Source organism: Salmo salar, chromosome 04, assembly GCF_965601325.2.
Source record: "Salmo salar chromosome 04, fSalSal1, whole genome shotgun sequence".
NCBI lineage: Eukaryota > Metazoa > Chordata > Actinopteri > Salmoniformes > Salmonidae > Salmo > Salmo salar.
This window is the reverse complement of record NC_138294.1, coordinates 56,783,682-56,806,749: the sequence shown is the minus strand read 5'-3', so window position 1 is coordinate 56,806,749 and position 23,068 is coordinate 56,783,682. Positions and strand designations below refer to the sequence as shown.

At 41.1% G+C, this 23,068-nt stretch overlaps 1 protein-coding gene across 3 annotated transcripts in view; it reads right to left on the bottom strand.

The window, feature by feature from the left end:
- Window positions 1-22,997, bottom strand: part of LOC106603379 (THO complex subunit 2) — a 65,251-nt gene extending 42,254 nt beyond the window's left edge. The window contains exons 1-14 of one of the 3 annotated variants that reach the window (XM_014196977.3): window positions 22,822-22,997; window positions 21,461-21,516; window positions 21,104-21,195; window positions 10,835-10,886; window positions 10,630-10,700; window positions 8,144-8,265; window positions 7,411-7,544; window positions 6,914-7,074; window positions 6,396-6,488; window positions 4,450-4,605; window positions 3,196-3,368; window positions 2,703-2,898; window positions 2,515-2,556; window positions 2,231-2,361 (exon numbers count right to left, since the gene is read on the bottom strand). In XM_014196977.3, the coding sequence (XP_014052452.1) occupies window positions 2,231-2,361; window positions 2,515-2,556; window positions 2,703-2,898; window positions 3,196-3,368; window positions 4,450-4,605; window positions 6,396-6,488; window positions 6,914-7,074; window positions 7,411-7,544; window positions 8,144-8,265; window positions 10,630-10,700; window positions 10,835-10,886; window positions 21,104-21,195; window positions 21,461-21,516; window positions 22,822-22,907 (1,565 nt within the window). In that variant the 5' untranslated portion in view covers window positions 22,908-22,997. The remainder of the gene's footprint in view (window positions 1-2,230; window positions 2,362-2,514; window positions 2,557-2,702; window positions 2,899-3,195; window positions 3,369-4,449; window positions 4,606-6,395; window positions 6,489-6,913; window positions 7,075-7,410; window positions 7,545-8,143; window positions 8,266-10,629; window positions 10,701-10,834; window positions 10,887-21,103; window positions 21,196-21,460; window positions 21,517-22,821) is intronic. The other 2 variants (XM_014196976.3, XM_014196978.3) reach the window with 2 other exon arrangements.
- Between the last annotated feature and the right edge of the window lie 71 nt (window positions 22,998-23,068).

Sequence of the window (23,068 nt, the reverse complement as noted above, 5' to 3'; positions counted from 1 at the left end):
TGGACATTCGACCGGTGGAAATCTGTCCTTTGGTCTGACGAGTCCAAATTTGAGATTTTTGGTTCCAACCGCCGTGTCTTTGTGACATGCAGAGTAGGTGAACGGATGATCTCCACATGTGTGGTTCCCACCATGAAGCACGGAGGAGGAGGTGTGACGGTGCTTTGCTGGTGACACTGATTTAAAATTCAAGGCACACTTAACCAGCATGGCTACCACAGCATTCTGCAGCAATACGCCATCCCATCTGGTTTGCGCTTAGTGGGGCTATCATTTGTTTATCAACAGAACAATGAGCCAAAACACACCTCCAGGCTGTGTAAGGGATATTTGACCAAGAAGGAGAGTGACAGAGTGCTGCAACAGATGACCTGGCCTCCAATCACCTGACCACAATCCAATTGAGATGGTTTGGGATGAGTTGGACCGCAGAAGGAAAAGCAGCCAACAAGTGCTCAGCATACGTGGGAACTCCTTCAAGACTGTTGGAAAAGCATTTCAGGTGAACCTGGTTGAGAGAATGCCAAGAGTGTGCAAAGCTGTCATCAAGGCAAAGGGTAGCTACATTGAAGAATCTCAAATATATTTTGATTTACTTAACACTTTTTTGGTTACTACATGATTCGATGTGTTATTTCATAGTTTTCACTATAATTCTACAATGTAAAAAATTGTAAAATAAAGAAAAACCCTTGAATTAGTAGGTGTCCCCAAACCTTTGACTGGTACTATATAGAAACTCAGCAAAAAAAAGAAATGTCCCTTTTTCAGGACCCTGTCTTGTTTGTAAAAATCCAAATAACTTCACAGATCTTCATTGTAAAGGGTTTAAACACTGTTTCCCATGCTTGTTCAATGACCCATAAACAATGAACATGCACCTGTGGAACGGTCATTAAGACACTAACAGCTTACAGACGTTAGGCAATTAAGGTCACAGTTATGAAAACTTAGGACACTAAAGAGGCCTTTCTACGGACTCTGAAAAACACCAAAGGAAAGATGCCCAGGGTCCCTGCTCATCCGCGTGAATGTGCCTTAGGCATGCCGCAAGGAGGAATGAGGACTGCAGATGTGGCCAGGGCAATAAATTGCAATGTCCGTACTGTGAGACGCCTAAGACAGTGCTGCAGAGAGACAGAACAGAGAGCTGATCGTCCTCGCAGTGGCAGACCATGTGTAACACCACCTACACAGGATCGGTACATCTGAACATCACACCTGTGGGACAGGTAAAGGATGGCAACAACAACTGCCCGAGTTACACCAGGAACGCACAATCCCTCCATCAGTGCTCAGACTGTCCGCAATAGGCTGAGAGAGGCTGGACTGAGAGCTTGTAGGCCTGTTGTAAGGCAGGTCTTCACCAGACATCACCGACAACAACGTCGCCTACGGGCACAAACCTACCGTCGCTGGACCAGACAGGACTGGCAAAAAGTGCTCTTCACTGACGAGTCACGGTTTTGTCACACCAGGGGTGATGGTCGGATTCGCGTTTATCATTGAAGGAATGAGCGTTACACCGAGGCCTGTACTCTGGAGCCGGATCGATTTGGAGGTGGAGGGTCCGTCATGGTCTGGGGCGGTGTGTCACAGCCTCATCGGACTGAGCTTGTTGTCATTGCAGGCATTCTCAACGCTGTGCGTTACAGGGAAGACATCCTCCTCCCTCATGTGGTAACCTTCCTGCAGGCTCATCCTGACATGACCCTCCAGCATGACAATGCCACCAGCCATACTGCTCGTTCTGTGCGTGATTTCCTGCAAGTCAGGAATGCCAGTGTTCTGCCATGGCCAGCGAAGAGCCCGGATCTCAATCTTATTGTGTACGTCTGGGACCTGTTGGATCGGAGGGTGAGGGCTAGGGCCATTCCCCCCAGAAATGTCTGGGAACTTGCAGGTTCCTTGGTGGAAGATTGGGGTAACGTCTCACAGCAAGAACTGGCTAATCTGGTGCAGTCCATGAGGAGATGCACTGCGGTACTTAATGCAGCTGGTGGCCATGCCAGATACCGACTGTTACTTTTGACCCCCCCCCCCCTTTGTTCAGGGACACATTATTCAATTTCTGTTAGTCACATGTCTGTGGAACTTGTTCAGTTTGTGTCTCAGTTGTTGAATCTTGTTTTGTTCATACAAATATTTACACATGTTAAGTTTGCTGAAAATAAACGCAGTTGACAGTGAGAGGACATTTCTTTTTTTGCTGAGTTTATATACGTCTCACCTGTGCTGGTAAGGGAACAATTTGAAGAGGCCCCAGAGTTCTTCTGACATACAGGCGTTACACTCCATTAGAGAGAGCGAGGGCAGCAGCACCTGGTCTGCAATGCTCAGGAAACAACTCAGCAACGTGTCCTAGGATGGAACAGTAGCACATCAACTACCAGAGCACAGACCACAGTGTGTGGATGCTTATATTATATTTATTCTCTGTGCATTCCTCTTACTGATTAGCACAACAAGGCTGTTTCAAGTCAGTTCTCGGTCTCATTTACTTTGATAACTCACCATTTTGTCCTTGATGTGGTCATTTCTAGCCTCATTTTGGTACTGTAGGAACAAAAGAGAACAAGAGGACAATTAATGAGATGAAGCCAGAGTACGAGAGGTTATGCCAATGAATGTTCCTTTGGGGATCAATTAAAGCATTACTCATCATCAATCATCAAATGGCAAACTGATGGTGGGGCCTGTACCTCTTTCATGAAGCCCTTGCCCAGTCGTACTATCTTGGCAAAGAGGATGGGGTCGTGGGAGAGGTGAGGCCCCAGGTAGCACAGCATGCTGAACACGTCCCTGCGTAAGTCCTCAAAGCTCTCGGCAGGCCTGGGGGCCCGCTTGTTCCTCAGGGGCCTCATCACACAGCCTTTGGCCCCTTTGGGGACCCCGGCTCTGCAAGGGAAACACAGGTGAGACAGGGCATACTAAACACATCAACATACAGCCTCCACTGCTCTAGTGTGAACAGGAAGTGGTTCTGTTTGTGGTTGTCATTATGTCTGTGTGTTTTCCGTGTGTGTCCCTACAAGTGAATGAAAGGCTGGCATCAGAGAAGGTTATAGTCTGGCTGGCTGGGTATGTACACTCTGGCATGTCGTGTTGCAGTGTATTTAGGTGCATATGTGTGCATCTCTTTGTTCCACCAGTGTGTGAAGAGCACTAAGTGAATCTGTGGGAGCTTGCAGGCACCTGCGGTACAGCGGCTCCACAGTCAGGTGCAGCAGCTGGCACAGTGCCAGGGCGATGGCCTTGTGAGAGGTGGCGTAGAAGGCAGGCATCTGGTCCATAATGCTCTGGGCATGGTGCCAGTCTCCGATCCTCAGCAGCGCTTCCAGCAGGCCCAGCTTCTGGTTATCAGGAGGCTGAGCGGAGAAGGGGAGATACGGAGTGTGAATGTGCGTGTATTTGAGTGAAGCTCAGGGCAATTGGAGCAACAGAAGCAGTAGTTAGAGAGCAGCTCTTCCTAAGTCCTTAGTTTATGACTGTCAGTAATAAACTAGCTGAGGGATCTCACACAGTACAAAGCAGGCCCATTAAAAGAGGTTACGGAGGATTTGCAAACACAAAGCCTAGTCAGTAAATCCCGAGACGTCATTTACTCCAGCAGCAATGGATGGGAACAAGGAAGTGTAGAAATCCCTCATCCTATCTGACGCTGCACTTCATTTGTGTGTGACTGACACAACCAACTGTGACACAGCATAGTAACAAGGCAGTGCTGTCAGGGAGAGGCTGTGACCGTGGGATGAAAGAGCTAGCTAGAGGACGAGCGGATATTCGGCACCGTCAATGTCACGGTCTTCTTTTTGCGACCAGGCTATTCTCAAAATGTGCCCTCATCTCACACTGTGGGGTTCATTTTGAAATGTTTTTTTAAGCCACAGCAAACGCTATCGTTGAAGCAGATATTCACACAATTTAGCATTAGCATGACGTGGGCACCCAGTTGACTGAGATGCAATCTGACAATCCGGAGCTTGGGCTGGAGTTATTTTAGAAACATGGCCCACAAAAGCCTTCAGTGTTGCTATTCGTTAGTGTTAGCGCGCGGGATGGTGATAGGGGGTGGAGAAGGGGGCCGTGTGGAGTCTGCACGTTTAACACGTCTGTGGCTGTGGCCTGACCGCTGCAGCGCTACCTAACAGACCTCCTTTGGTCCATCAATCACCGCCTGTGCAGTCTGTGGTCCTCAGCAGCACGCTCTGCATCAGTCAGACACTGGTTAGCACCTCGTTAACACACACACACAACAATAAAGCATTCCCTTTGCCTTCAGCTACACACTGAGGCAGCCTTACAATGACTGGGATTCATCGTGGAAAACAAAGGACACTTGATGGAAGTAGAAGTAGTGCTTTAGTACAGAAGCAGAACCCAAACATGCAGACATGTTTTTCCAATGGTAGAATTATATGTTGAGCGATGGTCATGAGATTACTTTACCTTGTCGTTCTTCTCCTCCTCTTTCTCCTTCTCTCTCTCCTTGTCCTCCAGCTTCTCGGAGGGCACCACCACCATGGTGAGCTTGCGGGCGATCTGCTTGGCCTCTGTGATTTCTCTCTTGTGCTCCTCTACAATGCTGGCATCCAGTGGCATCAGCTGGGAGGGCAAGACAGAGGACAGGACAGATCAGTCATATGTCAGGTCACACCTTACAGTACAATGCCATTCCATTTTCTTATTGGATCACCTGCTGCACAATCGGTCATTCACTGAGGACAAACAATGTTAGTCTTACACCTTATACAGTGCATTTGGAGAGTATTCAGACCTCTTGACATTTTCCACATTTTGTTAAATTACAGCCTTATTCTAAAATGGATTACATTATTTGTCTCAATCAACACACAATACCCCAAAATGACAAAGCAAAAACAGTTTTGACATTTTTGCAAATGTATTAAAAATTAAAAACAGAAATACCTTATTTTCATAAGTATTCAGACCCTTTGCTATGAGACTCGAAATTGAGCTCAGTTGCATCATGTTTCCATTGATCATCCTTGACATGTTTCTACTACTTGATTGGAGTCCACTGGTGGTAAATTCAATTGATTGGACATGATTTGGAAAGGCACACACCTGTCTATATAAGGTCCCCCATTTGACAGTGCATGTCAAAGTAAAAACCAAGCCATGAGGTCGAAGGAATTGTCCGTAGAGCTCCGAGACAGGATTGTGTCGAGGCACAGATCTGGGGAAGGGTACCAAAACAATGTCTACAGCATTTAACGTCCCCAAAAACACAGTGGCCTTCATCGTTCTTAAATGTTTAATTATTAATTTATTTACCCCCTTTATCTCCCCAATTGGTAGTTACAGTCTTGTCCCATAGCTGCGACTCCCGTACGGACTCGGGAGAGGCAAAGGTCGAGAGCCATGCGTCCTCCGAAACAAGACCCTGCCAAGCTGCACTGCTTCTTGACACACTGCTCGCTTAACTCGGAAGCCAGCCGCACCAATGTGTCAGAGTAAACACCGTCCAACTGGAGACCTTGTCAGCGTGCATGCGTCCGGCCCGCCACAGGAGTCGCTAGAGCGCGATGGGACAAGGACATCCCGGCCGGCCAAACCCTCCCCTAACCCGGACATCGCTGGGCCAATTGTGCGCCGCTCCATGGGTCCCAAGATTCAACTCTTTGGCCTGAATGCCAAGTGTCACGTCTGGGGGAAACCTGGCACCATCCCTATGGAGAAGCATGGTGGTAGTAGCATCATGCTGTGGGGATGTTTTTCAGTGCAGGGACTAAGAGACTAGTCAGGATCGAGGGAAAGATGAACGGAGCAAAGTACAGAGAGATCCTTGATGAAAACCTGCTCCAGAGTGCCCAGGACCTCAGACCGGGGTGAAGGTTCAGCTTCCAACAGGACAACGACCCTAAGCACACAGCCAAGACAACACAGGAGTGGCTTTGGGACAAGTCTTTGAATGACCTTGAGTGGCCCAGCCAGAGCCCAGACTTGAACCCGATCAAACATCTCTGGAGAGACCTGAAAATAGCTGTGCAGCAATGCTCCCCATTCAACCTGAGACGATCTGCATGAGGCGTCATACCCAAGAAGACTTGAGGTTGTAATAGCTGCCAAAGGCGCTTCAACAAAGTACCGAGTAAAGGGTCTGAATACTTATGTAAATGTGATATTTCAGTTTGATAATTTCATTATAAATTTGCAAAAACAAATCTAAGAACCTGTTTTTGCTTTGCCATTAAGGGGTATTATGTATAGTGTAGAATGATGAGGGGGAAAATACGATTTAATACATTTTAGAACAAGGCTGTAACGTAATAAAATGTGGAAAAAGTCAAGGGGTCAGAATACTTTCCGAATGCACTGTATATAAAATGATATTTATATGTGAGACAAAGTGTGAGTTGAGAGATGCTTACGTGCACATAGAGGTCCTCCAGCTCGATGAGGTTGTGGTGGAGGAGGGCGGCAGCAATGTGGTAGAGTGACGTAGGGGTCTCTTCATTAGGCTCCTGGAGGAGAGGGACAGTCAGAGAATACTCATTATGTACTGAGGAACAGCTAACGGATGGGGGGGGTCTAGTACAAATCAATATAGAAATTCACTCGGCTGTCCTTTGATCCCTAACTTGGAGCTAAAGTGTGTATTTCAGTGCCAGGCAGCATTACTATTCACATCTGGTCTGACTGCACCATTTTTCCTCATTCCTGCAGGTCAAGGGAGAAGAGCTGTAGAAAATTCCAAACCTGGGTAAGACTTATGTTCTCATCAATAAGACCTCGAAGTCTTTTCATTTAAATTGTTTATGGATTTCTCTGCTTCTTGTGCAGGTAGCTCCTCACAAATACCCATTTGTACAGTTTCTATGCGGCAGGTTTCAGACAGGCTGCAGAGTGCAGACAGTCAATGTCCAGTGGGGAGTCTGCTCTCTCTCACCTGGTTGAACTTGAACTTGAAGCCCAGGATGTGGCAGAGGGTGAGGGGTTCACACATGTAGGACTTGATGAGGGGCAGGAAGAACTCATCCTGGTCAGAGCGACACTCGTACACCTCCAGGATGATGTCCAGAACGCGGTTGGGGTCCAGGTTGAAGCATCCTGCAGGGTGGAGACGGGGTAAGTGTACAAATGACATCCGAATAACTTGGGTACTAAATATGGAGATGTGTTACGTAAATCCTATTTGGGAGTCTAAGTGGTCAGGTACTGTTTTTAAAAGATCTACAAATATTCACGTCCCAGGTAACATTTGAATCCTCAACAGTAAAAAACACTTCTGCCAAAATTCTAATCTCCATTACTTTCAGGGCTGGTCACAAAAATGATTCATACCCGTCACAGAAAACACAATAAGACAAAGAGTACCACAAGGGGCAGTTGTGTTTTGGCTGTAGAGAATGTGATGACAATGTAAAAAGACGAGGGGTTTCATACCTATCAGGGACTTGATGCTCTCTAGGACGACGTGGCTGGTGATGTTGCCTGAGAGGTCTTGGCCCAGCTCAGTGATCAGCTTGGCATAGCCCTCATTCTCTTCCCTGAGCAAGTTGAACTTCTGCTGCTTGTAACTAAGGGGACAGAGTTGAAAATAATATATAGGAGGCCACACACTGCACAACCATGAGAGAAAATGTTAGGCCCACGTATGAATGCGATTGAAATGATTATTTATTGTGTCTAGTGTATTACAGGGTAATAGAACCATATACGGACTGAATTACCATGTATTGCAACAAAGTAGTGTCTGAACAACAGCCTGAGAGAATATTAACAACTAAAGTAATGCAATTTATCTACATTCTGTGCTGACATAAATTACATTTGGCATTTATGGCAAAGCTCTCATCCTATAGTGTAAATAGTCACGTATTAAACACTACAGCCACAGGCAGTGAGATGGATAAAACAGGGATGGAGATGTAACCTTGGGTTAACAGCCTCTCCACCACAGTCAGCCCAGCTGAGTAACAGATGTGCCCTGACCTGTCCTGTGGATAACAGCAGCTAACCCCAGTGCTGGAGGGTGACTATGTGGGTTTTAACCTTTAACACTGTTTTTAATTTGGCTACTTGGACAGACCAATTTACTACGCTGTTGACCTTTTGACACCGAACATTACCAAATGTTTGTTTTTTACATATGAAAGTAAGTCACTGCTCCACTTACAATAGCTTGGTCTTGATTTTGACGATTTTCTGGTTGAACTGATGGGCTTGCTTTATGAGTCCTAGGGACTCCAGGGTCTCTGGGTCAAGTCTCTCCTTCAGGATGGCATCTGGCACAAATAACTGAAGAGAGGGCAGGAGGAAAACAAACAAGTGTCATATAAAGACTGGTAAATATATCTTATATGGTTATGAATGATAGTAAATTTAAAGCGGCAATCAGCAGTTGAAACAAAAACAAAGCGTTCTCCCGCCCGTTTCGGTAAAAAGCTGAGGGATGGGGCTGGAGAAATATAACTACTCTTAAATTCATAAGAGCTATGGATGCAAGTACTGACCATACATGATATCAAAATGTGAGTAAGACCTTTAAACAGGTCAACATTCACAAGGCCGCAGGTCCAGACGGATTACCAGGACGTGTACTCACGAGCATGCGCTAATCAAATGGCAAGTGTCTTCACTGACATTTTCAACCTCTCCCTGACCGAGTCTGTAATACCTATGTTTCCAGCAGACCACTATAGGTTTTGTGCCCAAGAAAGCCAAGGTAACCTGCCTAAATGACTACCACCCTATAGCACTCATGACTGTAGCCATGAAGTGCTTTGAAAGGTTGGTCATGGCTCACATCAACACTATCATCCCAGAAAACCTAAACCCACTACAATTCGCATACCGCCCCAACAGATCCACATATTACGCAATCTCTATTGCACTCCACACTGCCCTTTCCCACCTGGACAAAACAGAATGCTGTTTGTTGACTACAGCTCAGCATTCGTGCCCTCAAAACTCATCACTAACCTAAGGACCCTGGGACTAAACACCTCCCTCTGCAACTGGATCCTTGACTTCCTGACGGGCTGCCCCCAGGTGGTAAGGGTAGGCAACAACACATCTGCCACAATGACACTCAATACATGGGCCTAACAGGGGTGCATGCTTAGACCCTTCCTGTACGCCCTGTTCACTCTCGACACGCACGACTCCAACACCATCAATAAGTTTGCTGACGACACAACGGTGGTAGGCCTGACCACCGACGACGAGACAACTTATAGGGAGAAGGTCAGAGACCTGGCAGTGTGGTGCCATGAAAACAACCTCTCCCTCAACGTGAGCAAGACAAATAAGCTGATTGTGGACTACAGGAAAAGGTGGGCTGAGCACGCCCCCATTCACATCAATGGGGCTGTAGTGGAGCGGATAGAGAGCTTCAAGTTCCTTGGTGTCCACATCACTAACAAACTATCATGGTTCAAACACAAAGAGTCAGAGAGGGCACAACAATGCCTATTCCCCCTCAGGAGACTGAAAAGATTTGGCATGGGTCCTCAGATCCTCAAAAAGTTATACAGCTGCACCATCGAGAGCATCCTGACTGGTTGTGTCACCGCTTGGTATGACAACTGCTCGGCATCCGTCCGCAAGTTGCTACCGAGGGTAGTACGTACGGCCCAGTACGCCACGCTTCCCGGGGCCACGCTTCCTGGGGCCAAGCTTTCTGCCATCCAGGACCTCATTACCAGACGTGTCAGATGCCCTAATCATTTTCAAAGACTCCAGTCATAGACTGTTCTCTCTGCTACCGCACGGCAAGCGGTACCGGAGCACCAAGTCTAGGTCCAAAAGGCTCCTTAACAGCTTACAGCCCTAAGCCATAAGACTTCTGAACAGTTAATCAAATGGTTACGTGGACTATTTTCATTGACCCATTTTTTACGCTGCTGCTACTCTGTTTATTATGTATGCATAGTCACTTTACCTCTACCTACATGTACATATTACCTCAATTACCTCAACTAACTTGTACCCCCGCACATTGACTCGTTGCCGGTACCCCTTGTATATAGCCTCGTTGTTATTTTAGTGTGTTATTTTTTACTTTAGTTTATTTAATTTGTTATAATTTTTTTTAGCAAACATTTTCTTTAAAAAAAAACTGCATTGTTGGTTAAGTGCTTGTAAGTATTTCACGGTAAGGTTTACACCCGTTGTATTCGACACGTGACAAATACAATTTGCGTTGATTTTGAAATGATAGTTTGAAACATGTTTTGAGGCTATATAATGTTTGTGTACAATTACTTTGTTTACAAACATTGGAGTAAAACAAGCTTATATATTTTGGATCTGATGGGATACAACAGTTGAACTAAGTTAATGAGGCATATATACAAGAATCAATGTCTACATACAGTATCATTCATAAGTTATTTTTTTTTAGCAACTGCTGTTTGCACCTTTAACATTTGTGAAGAGAATCAAACATTACTATAATATTCTAAATTCAGAGCCAATTAAAATAAAATTGTTCTTATTTAAGATTGAAACAAATACCGTGTGTTTTGGCCTTACAATGACAAATACAACAGACAAAAGGTTGAGTTTTGTTTGAACAATACTACCACCTAGTGAAAGTTTGACATAATTTCATGATAATGTATTTTTGCTCCTTGCAGTAAAAACTTGAAATATACTTACCAGACATGCTCCCACTAGCTGGGTGTAATGGTCGCGTTTGTTTTTTTCCTCCAAAGAACTGGTCTCTATGTCTGTCAAAAATGTATTATTAAAACATAACAACATCATGATAACATTAGAGTAATTCGCCAACAGATTTTTTTTACATTTAGGCATACAATTGTAAATGACTGTCACAATATGCCCAAACTGAAGTTATACCCACCTAGAATACTGAAAACATCTGCTAAAATGGATGGCATGTCATCGCGCAGTTCCTGGAAATGAAGAAGAAATCAGAAGCATTCAAGACATATATTATTAAAAAAGGTAAATTCTCAATTACTTTTGGTTGCTGATAGAGAAGTTCCAGAAGTGTCGTTTAGCTTTGTTTACAAGCAAAGCACAAGGTTCAGTCTGAGATTAATGAATTGGCTGGTCAGCAAAAGAGAACACTGTTTTCTTCTGGCACAGGTGCAAGTGTACCTTGTCTGCAGTAGTGGGAAAAGTGCCCAAACGTCATACTTGACTAAAAGATACTTTAATAGAAAATGCCTCAAGTGAAAGTCACCCAGTAAAATACTACTCGAGTAGAAGTCTAAAAGTATTTGCTTTTAAATATACTTAAGTATCAAAAGTAATTGTAATTGATAAAATATACTGAGATATCAAAAGTAAAATTAAAAGTATACATCTTTTCAAATTCCTTATATTAAACAGGATCAGACAGAAGCATTTAATAAATGTTTCATTTATTTACAGATAGCTAGGGGCACACTCCAACATCATTTACAAATGAACCATGTGTTTAGTGAGTTAGCCAGATCAGAGGCAGTAGGGATGACCAGGGATGTTCTCTTGATTCAGTGCATTCAAAAAGTATTCAGACCCCTTGACTTTTTCCACATTTTGTTACATTATAGCTTTATTCTAAAATGGATTAAATTAATTGTTTTCCTCATCGATCTACACACAACACCACATAACGACAAAGTGAAACAGGTTTTTAGAAAACTTTGCACATTTATTTAAAAAGACAATAACAGAAATTCGATTTTGTGCAAACGAGGGATATACATTTTATAATGAATTATACATCTTATTTATTGTCCTATCATTGGGAACTACATGTTTTAAATAAATAATACATCTAATTTATGTATACCCACCTGAACGACCAAGATACTAAGCAGAAGTCTGTTTTATGGGCCTGCTGTAAGCGGCCTGTACGCAGCCAAAATGTGGTCAGAGACCTTCTAGAGCAGCACCGCCCCGTCAAGATTCTGAGCCTGCCTGGCAGGGTTGGTCCTGCAAAGCCAGAGCCCCTGATGGGAGAGCATAATATAAGGAAATTCTCAAAGCTGCTGATGAGAACCTTGATGACCTTGTACCTAGCCGGGGGGGATTCCGGTGGGGTGCCCCCACCCAGGCAGTGGCAGTGCTGGCAACACTAGCTGCAGTAACCCATGGGCAGGGGGTCACTCAGACATTCAGAGGGGGCATATTATTGTGGCCCTGGTGGCACAAAATCAAAGGTCTGATTGCACAGAGATGCTTGGGAATATGGTCACAACGGGGGACCATGTGTGGGTGTTTCAGGGGAACGGGATATATCTGACCTCTATCACCTGGGACGTGACAATGGTTAATCAAATCTCCCCATTTTTGCCTACTTTATGCTCAGTTTTGCCTGCCTTCTCAAACAGCTGCAACTGCATATGCATTCGTAAATCAAGACCTTTCTTGAGTTGGGCTCTGGGATGGGCAACTGTTGAGAATCTGAGACTATGGTTGGTTGTGTGTGTGTGGGTGGTGTGTGTGTGTGCCACAACTGTTGCGAGGGAGTAAAAGATGTTAGGGACAATATAGGATGAATCACAATAATTGCTTGCCATAATGTAATTTTGGTAATGGTGAGACTGGTGAGAGGTAAAAATCCTTTGCATAAACCGCCTACATTACTACAAATATGAATAGCTAATTATGGAAAATAACAGGATTTAAAAAAAAAATTTTTAAATGGCTCTATATATATATATATATATATACAGAAGCAGATCAAACGCATTTCCATCGCCCTCACCTTGATTTGTATTTTATATATATATAAAATACAAATCAAGGTGAGGGCGATGGAAATGCGTTTGATCTGCTTCTGTTCTGTGGGTGGCACTATGTGTTCGTTTCGAAGGATGGGTCCCGGTCTCTCCGGGGCATTGGGATGACAACCCAACTCGGGATGACGAGTGGTTTTAGTGGGTGGAATAATGGGGACCAACTGGAGGTTTACTTAGTAGCAACGCAAATATCATGGTACAGCTATATAGATACTCAATCAATCATGTTACTTTTTAATGGCACGTTTACAAACATATATCATGATAAATAGATTTGAAACTTGTGTCTCATTATGGTAAATGGTGAAATAAGTATAGCCAGTTACAATTGTAGTGGCTTAGCAGATAATAAGAAAAGACGATCAGTATTTACCTGGTTAAACGAGAAGGAATATAATATCAATTGTTTACAGGAAACTCATTCAACAATTTTAGATGAAGTTGTGTGGAAAAAGGACTGGGGGGGAATATACTTCTCCCATGGGCAAAGAAATTTAAAAGGGGTGATGATATTAATTAATAGTAATTTTGATCCAAATTGTCCAAACAGATCCTCAAGGTAGATGGATGATTTAAATATGTTATTAGAACATAAACAGATATGGCTTATTAACCTATACGGTCCAAATAATGATGACCCAAGCTTCTTTGAAAATATATAAGAATTTATCAACTATACAAGCAACACTAAATCAAATAAAAATGTATTTGTCACATGCGCCAAATACAATTGGTGTAGACCTTACAGTGAAATGCTTACTTACGAGACCCTAACCAACAATGCAGTTTCAAAAAAATAGGGATAAGAATAAGAGATAAAAATAACAAGTAACTAAAAAGCAGCAGTAAAATAACAATAGCAACACTATATACAGGGGGGTACCGATACAGAGTCGATGTGTGGGGGCACCGATTCGTTGAGGTAGTATGTACACTAGACTCTATTATTATGGTGGGAGATTTTAATATGGTTGTAAATACCTCCATGGACGTCCAAGGAAATCACACTACAATCTATCCCCCTCACGCACTTAAGGAATTCATGAATGCCATGAATATATTGGAATTAGTGGATATAGAGAGGCTTAAATACCCTGACCTAGTGAGATATACATGGCGGAGGCTTAATCAAGCTAGTCGTCTTGATTACTTTTCTTATGTCATTCTCTCTGGCACCAATAGTTTAAATAGTGTTGATAGGGTACAGAATGTGGTCGGACCATCACATAATTGGCATATATATTACTCTTACATAATTTCCACGTGGGCGAGGATATTGGAAATGTAATCAAAGCCTACTGAATATAAACATGTTTTTAACTAGGACAGAATAATTTATAACTGACTTTTTGAACAACATAGGTACAGCCCTTATTGTATGGGACACTTTTACACGTGCCTTTAGAGGCCATGAAATTCAGTACTCACTTATTAAACAAAAGCAATTTAGGTCAAGAGAGTCCATATTAACAAAGGAAATTGAATAACTAACAGTACAAATAGAAAGCAATAAAAACTGTACAATAGAGGCTGAGAATAAGTTAGAGGAAAAACAAAAAGAAAGAGGAACTTATTCAAGAAAGATCTAGTGTAGAATATTATAGAAAATAAAGCGAACTGGATGGAATATGGGGGAAAATGCACCAAATTCCTTTTCCAACATAGAAATGCTACCCCCAAAAAATATATTGAAACTTGTTACAAATGATGAAGTCACTCATGATTCACCAAACAATATTTTGAAAGAGGAAGTAAAGTACTTTAAGAATATGTTTGCATTTCAGTCTCCTCCATCTCCACTAACCGAAGCTAATTGTATGGATTTTTTTCCCTATTAATGATGTAAAATTAACATCTGTACAGAAAGACTAATGTGAATGCCAAATTAAAGAGGAACTTCTTGATGCAATTAAAGCCTTTAAGTCTGGGAAAACTCCAGGGCTGGATGGCATACCAGTGGAAGTATACCAAACTTTTTTTGATATACTCTGAGGACCATTATTAGCATGTTTTAACCACTCCTATATAAAAACAGTATATTATAGGGTTTGATTTCATTATTACTGAAACAGGATCCAAGTGGTATATATAAAGATGCAGTCCATTTAAAAAAAAAAAAAAAATGGAGGCCTCTTACAATTCAGTGTTGTGATGCAAAAATTCTAGCTAAATGCTTGGCGCGTAGAATTAAAAAGGTATTGTCAGAAATTATTCATCCTAATCAGATAGGTTTTTTTACATGGACGATACATTGGACATAATACAAGACAAGTACTGGAAACAATAGAATACTATGAAATATCTGGGAAACCAGGCCTGGTTTTCATAGCTGATTTTGAAAAGACTTTAGATATAGTACGACTGGAGTTTATATATACATTTTGGTAAATCGCTTTTAAAAGTTATGTATAGTAACCTTAGGTGTAAAATATTAAATAATGGCTACATCTAAGAAAGTTTTAAACTGTCAAGGAGTAAAACAAGGTTGTCCACTATCGGCATATCTATTTGTTATTGCCATCGAAATGTTAGCTGTTAAAATTAGATCCAACAATAATATTAAGGGATTAGAAATCCATGGCTTAAAAACAAAGGTGTCATTGTACGCTGATGATTCATGTTTTCTTTTAAAACCACAATTAGAATCACTCCACAGCCTCAGAGGATCTAGATACTTTTTCCAACCTCTCTGGATTAAAACCAAATTATTATAAGTATTACGTATTGGATCACTAAAAAAATGCAACTTTTACAATAACGTGTAGTTTACCAATAAAATGGTCTGACGGGGATGTGGACATACTCGGTATACATATCCCAAAAGAAAGACATTTTCATGGAAAGTTAGCAAAAATAGATATTGCTACCATGGAAAGGAAAATACCTGTCTATTGGTGGAAAAATCTCCCTGATTAACTCTTTAGTCATATCACAGTTTACCTATTTGCTTATGGTTGTCTACACCTAGTGACCTGCTTTTTAAATGATATAATCAAAAAAATCGTCAATTTTATTTGGAATGGCAAGCCAGACAAAATTAAAAGGGCCTATTTATATAACGAATATGAATTTGGAGGGCAGAAATGATCAAATATTAAAGCATTAGACCTCTCACTAAAGGCATCAGTCATACAAAAGTTATACTTAAATGCGAAATGGTTCTCTAGTAAATTAGTACGAATGTCTCAACCCATGTTCAAGAATGGCCTTTTTCCCTTTATTCAGATTACAACTGCTCACTTTCGTTTATTTGAAATGAAACAATCTCCAAAATATCATTATTTTTAAAGAAGCATTAGAAAGTTGGATGCAATTTCAGTTTAATCCACCTGAAAAGACAGAACAAATTATACAACAAATATTTTGGTTAAACTCTAATATACTAATTGATTAAAAAAAAAAGAAAAAAAAAAGGGAAAATCTTTGTAAATGATATAAATATTACTGGTGGAGCTGTCACACACGCAGCTAACAGACATATGGAAATGTCTGCTCTACCCAAAATTACAACCAACTAATTCCAGCATTACCACAAAAATGGAAGAGAAAAGTGGAAAGGGGAAAAGCAAGGAACTTGTCTGTTGGCCCTGTATTATAGTCCAAAAACGGTTAAAGAAAATTGTGATAAACAAAAATATATACCAGTTTAATTTAAGGACAAAACAATTGACAGCTGTGCCATATAAATTGCAAAATAGTTGGTAAGAGATTTTCGATGTACCAATTCCATGGCACATGGTTTATGAATTGAAACGCAAAACGACGCAAGATTCAAAACTTTGAATTTTTCAATTATACAAAATTCTTGCAACATATAGAATGTTATATATATAGGGGATACAACTTTCCCAGCTCTGCAGATTTTGCTGCGAGGAGGCAGAGTCATTAGATTATTTATTTTGGTATTATGTAGCTCGTTTTTGGTCACAGGTCCAAGAATGGCTGAAAAATTGCAACATTTACTTAGAACTAACGCTGCAGATAGCAATACTGGGTTATTTGAAAAGTCATAGTCAATCAATCAATAATATAATTACTATTTTAGCAAAAATGTTTAATTTACAATCTGTAGAAGCTATGAGAATAGAAAGGTTCAGTACTTTTGTGAAGCATCATGGCAAATAGAAATCCAAAATGGATGGTGTTCAGAGATAGATGGGAGGGGTTGAACGGAGCTGAAGGGTGTGATTAATAACAACAAGATAGAAGGTAACAAAGGTTCAGACATTTTGTGAAATAGCATAGTTACAAATAGATATCAAACTGGATCGACATCAGAAATAGAGGAAGGCCAGGAGTAAAAACAAAAAATAAAACTATTGTAAAATAGACTGTCTGTAAAATGTGTATAGTATATAAAAACTGAAGGTAGAAGCCTAAGTGTTATTGTTTATTAGTTTACTCCAATTGGGGGAGGGGTTGTAGGGTTCGCGGGGAATAATAAAGGTATATAAAAAAAAAGATGTATGCATCTATCCATCTATGTACAGTTGAAGTCAGAAGTTTACATACACCTTAGCCAAATACATTTAAACTCAGTTTTTCATCATTCCTGACATTTAATCCTAGTAAAAATCAGTTAGGATCACCACTTTATTTTAAGAATGTGAAATGTCAGAATAATAGTAGAGGGAATGATTTATTTCAGCTTTTATTTCTTTCATCACATTCCCAGTGGGTCAGAAGTCTACATACACTCAATTAGTATTTGGTAGCATTGCCTTCAAATTGTTTAACTTGGGTCAAACGTTTTGGGTAGCCTTCCACAAGCTTCCCACAATAAGCTGAGTGAATTATGGCCCATTCCTCCTGACAGAGCTGATGCAACAGAGTCAGGTTTGTAGGCCTCCTTGCTCGCACACGCTTTTTCAGTTCTGCCCACAAATTTTCTATGGGATTGAGGTCAGGGCTTTGTGATGGCCACTCCAATACCTTGACTTTGTTGTCCTTAAGCCATTTTGCCACAACTTTGGAAGTATTCTTGGGGTCATAGTCCATTTGGAAGACCCATTTGCGACCAAGCTTTAACTTCCTGACTGATGTCTTGAGATGTTGCTTCAATATATCCACATAATTTGCCATCCTCACGATGCCATCAATTTTGTGAAGTGCACCAGTCCCTCCTGCAGCAAAACACCCCCACAACATGATGCTGCCACCCCCGTGCTTCACGGTTGGGATGGTGTTCTTTGGCTTGCAAGCCTCCCCCTTTCTCCTTCAAACACAATGATGGTCATTATGACCAAACAGTTCTATTTTTGTTTCATCAGACCAGAGGACATTTCTCCAAAAAGCACGATCTTTGTCCCCATGTGCAGTTGCAAACAGTAGTCTGGCTTTTTTATGGCGGTTTTGGAGCAGTGGCTTCTTCCTTGCTGAGCGGCCTTTCAGGTTATGTCAATATAGGACTCGTTTTACTGTGGATATAGATACTTTTGTACCCGTTTCCTCCAGCATCTTAACAAGATCCTTTGCTGTTGTTCTGGGATTGACTTGCATTTTTCGCACCAAAGTACGTTCATCTCTAGGAGACAGAACGCCTCTCCTTCCTGAACGGTATGACGGCTGCGTGGTCCCATGGTGTTTATACTTGCGTACTATTGTTTGTACAGGCGTTTGGAAATTGCTCCCAAGAATAAACCAGACTTGTGGAGGTCCACAATTTTTTTTCTGAGGTCTTGGCTTATTTCTTTAGATTTTCCCATGATGTCAAGCAAAGAGCCACTGAGTTTGAAGGTAGGCCTTGAAATACATCCACAGGTACACCTCCAATTGACTCAAATGAAGACAAAGCCATGACACCATTTTCTGGAATTTTCCAAGCTGTTTAAAGGCACAGTCAACTTATTGTATGTAAACTTCTGACCCACTGGAATTGTGACACAGTGAAATAATCTGTCTGTAAACAATTGTTGGAAAAATTACTTGTGTCATGCACAAAGTAGATGTCCTAACGGACTTGGCAAAACTATAGTTTGTTAACAAAACATTTGTGGATTGGTTGAAAAATGTGTTTTAATGACTCCAACCAAAGTGTATGTAAACTTCTGACTTCAACTGTATACACACAAAAAAAATATATATGGGGGATTGGAAATGATGCAATTACATTGATGGAAGCAACAATCTACTAAAGCTGATCCACCCCATAATTAAAAAAAATATATATATATATTTTTTATAATTAAAATTTAGAACAAGGCTGTAACATAACAACATTTTGAAAAAGTCAAGTGGCCTGATTACTTTCCGAAGGCACTGTATATCTACAAAAACAAGACAGATGCTGGTTCTGTTGCCTGTTTGAGTGTTTGTTTAATAGCTTACTGATTTTTATTTTACCTTTATTTAACTAGGCAAGTCAGTTAAGAACAAATGCTTATTTTCAATGACGGCCTAGGAACAGTGTTTTAACTGCCTTGTTCAGGAGCAGAACAACAGATTTTTACCTTGTCAGCTCAGGGAATCGATCATGCAACCTTTCAGTTAGTAGTCCAACGCTCTAACCACTAGGCTACCTGCCGCCCTGATTCCGTGAGCACCAAGCCTCACACCACCACAACACGTCAGATAAATAATTTCACAAATTCTGCTGTTTTTAAATCTTTGCTATGCTGTAATAAAGGCATTACACTTTTTTTCTCGTTAGAACATCCTCTCTGGTATTATTTATAATTTATGAAGTGTTGCTTCCACTGTACCAAATTGTCAGAAAAAGAATAACCCTCCTTTACTTGATCTCCTTATTGTTATTATTACTATTATGGTCATAATTATAATAATAAGTAGTAGGCTTAGTATAGAAGCCTTATATAACCACCTTCAAGCTGTAGGCCTAAGAGCGCATGCTGTTTAGTCCTTAATACCATAACTTACTTAGGCCTATATTTCAATAGTTATATAGGCTACTGTATCAATCAATCATTAATTAATGTCATCACACAGCACATGAGTCATTCATGATTTGAAATGCAATCAAGCATTTTAGTTTTAAAATAAAGTGACCCTTGAATAATTAGCATTAAAAAAAAATAATTCCATCCCGGAAATGGTTGCTGTAACAAAGGCTTTACAAAAAATCGTTACAACAGACTCTCTGGTACGCTTATAAATGTATTTAGTGTCGTTTATAATGTTCCAAAGGGTCAGAAAAATTATATTGTTATCAAACACCACATAATATGTAGTTTGCTCTTCACAGATGAAACCCGGTTTCAACTGTAACGGGCAGATGGCAACTGTGTGTATGGAGTTGTGTGGGCGAGCGGTTTGCTGATGTCAACGTGGCGGTGGGGTTATGGTATTGGCAGGCATAAGCTACGGATAACGAACACAATTGCATTTGATTGATGGCAATTTGAATGCACAGAGATACTGTGATGAGATCCGGAAGCCCTTTGTTGTGCCATTTATCTGCCGCCATCACCAGACATGTCACACATTGAACATGTTTGGGATGCTCTGGGGCAACGTGTACGACAGCATGTTCCAGTTTCCACCAATATCCAGCAACTTCGCTCAGCCATTGAAGAGGAGTGGGACAACATTGCACAGTCCCACAATCAACAGCCTGATCAACTCTATGTGAAGGAGATGTGTCACGCTGCATGAGGCAAATGGTAGTCACACCAGATATTGACTGGTTTTCTGATCCATGCCCCTACCTTTTTTAAGGTATCTGTCACCAACAGGTGCATATCTGTATTCCCAGTCATGTAAAATCCATAAATTAGGGCCTAAAGAATTTATTTCCTTATATGAACTCCAACTCTGTAAAATCTTTGAAATTGTTGCATGTTTCATTTATATTTTGGTTCAGTCTATGTTGCAGCTTCAGCAACAAGGACAGCGCAATAAACACTGTTGATGTTCTGTGGTGGTCGCTGCAACAGGGAGGAGAGAGAAACAATGGGTGCTAGTCACACAGTCCCTCGCTGTCCTTTTTCTTTAACATAGCTCAGAAAGTTTTGATTAAAACACATCGGATATGTCTATAATTTCAACAAACGTTCTTTTTTTGTCTATAATTTCAACAAACGTTCTTTTTTTCGGGGAGTGCCCTAAAAATATATATTTCACAGCGGTTTAGATGATACAACAATTCTCTACACTATACTTGCTTGTTTTGTCACAAACTGAAATTATAAGTACTATTTGAATTTTAGTAACAAGGAAATGGCAGCACGATTTCTGTATAGTACATCTTTACTAACCAGAAAATAAGAACTAAATACACATCACTCCAGATACTGTGCGAGTCAATGTTTTCACTAAAAGGACTATCGTATAGGCCACAAAATCCTCAAAACGCATGGCAGGTTTTTTTGGGATGACAGACATTGCAGACAATGAGAAGACTTCAACAAGGCCATACATACCATCATGTCACTGAGGACGCTAGCAGCGAGGTCCAGCTTGAAGTTCCCTTGTACAACATGCCAGCAGAGTTCATACAAAGCAGCCTGTATATCTAAAGAACGAAGGGAAGAGGCAAACGGGAAGAGAATTATTCCCAATACAATGTGTCAGTATTAGACCTACACACCAACAGTCAACCGAAGAGTTGTTGAGATTTAAGCTTATTATGATGCTATAAGCACGTTAGATGACACCTGACATAGCGAGAACCCATCATTGAATGAATAGTACATCTTAATTTCATGCAGCAATTGTACTCAATTGTATCAAAACTAACTTGCATACTGTTCTTTCAAAAAGGACAGAGCGGTACATACCTTTTATTATGCTGTCATGATTGGTTTTGTCTGCGAGATTCTTACATAGTTGTACACTGAACAGAGAAGGGGAAAAGGTGACTTTATACTTTATATTAGCTAGTTTATTTTCAGTGACTAGTATACTAGTATTTTCAGTGAATAGTTATCTAAATGATCATAGCTGGTACAGTTAGTAGTAGTGTACAGTAGTATATGCATACAGCCTAATGTCACTGCATATAATACTGTAACTAACAAGCGTTATTGTTTTATAAAGGACGCCATTTGGAGCATTTTTTTTTTAATTGTCAAAACTGGAATGTGCAGTTACTAGAGAGCTTGAAGACTAAATACTGACCAATGCCAACTGGTGTGCCCTTGAGCTAGGCACTTAACCCTAACTGCTCCTGTACATCGGATAAGAGCGTCTGCTAAATGTCTAAAATATAATTCTAACTGTTGCCAATTATTAAATCAGTTGAAATCGCCCCCATACTAGCTAACTCAGTCGACGACATGTTTTCAATTCAGTACCGTTAGCTATCTAGCTAGTTAGGGACTACCATAATAATTACCATGATGATAGAAAAGGTGTAGACAAAGTGATAGCTGCCTGGGAACCATGTATTACCTAAAATATCAGTAGCTTGCTTGTTAATCCCTACAGGTGGTGGCTATTCTAAACAAAGTGGCTAACGAGCTAGCTTGCTAATGTTTTCGTGTAGCAAGAATCAGATGGTGGTGCCAGCATAATCAGCTTGCTGGGTATGCGTCGCTAGCTAGTTAGCTTATTATGTGATCACCAACTGCACGTTGTGTGATGCAGAAGCTAGCTCACTGTTCATTAAGTTACCTTACCAACTAGCTAGTTAGCTACATTGGGTCACTACTAGCTAACGTTATAATGTACAGGGTCAACTACCAGGCTAACCTGCATCATTAGCTGCTTAGCTAACGTTAACTAGTTAGCCTACTGGCTTTCATAGCAATAAGCTACTGTAGCCAGTTGCTTCGGAGGACTGGCGGCGGACTCGAAAGTTAGGTAACTAATTAGTTCGTATCGAATGACCCGGGCCAACAGTGTTAAATGAATTGTTATATCAATCCCATATGGAATCTGTCGAATTCTGTACCAAACCATATTTTCTAACAAAATTATTGAACCGCAGACAACTGTATCTTGCTATTGTGAAATGGCCTCACTGTTTGAAGTAGGGTTAGCTAGCTAGTTAGCGTGCTAGGTTTGCTAATTCAAATTGCGAGATTGCCCAGGTCTCGTACGAGGATAACGATGGGAACTGGTTGCATGGCTCAACAACCCTTATGGAAAACGAAACAAGACATTCGTCTTCACAATTTAACAATATAATAGAACTTACAACTCATGTTTTCCAGATTTTTCCCAGTTTTTGATCCAATCAGCAGGCAGGATAAGTGTCGCCATCTTCCCCACAATACCACACATAGCCCGGATGTCTAGCTGAATGCCGGGTCAAAGAATGCAAACCAGTGCATCGTGGGACGCCGAATAAATTTCAGGTCTTCCAGTCAAATTTAACCACAAATAAATGTTGGAAGCCTAAAATGACCATGCTACAATAAAAAAATAAAAAATATGACGTATAC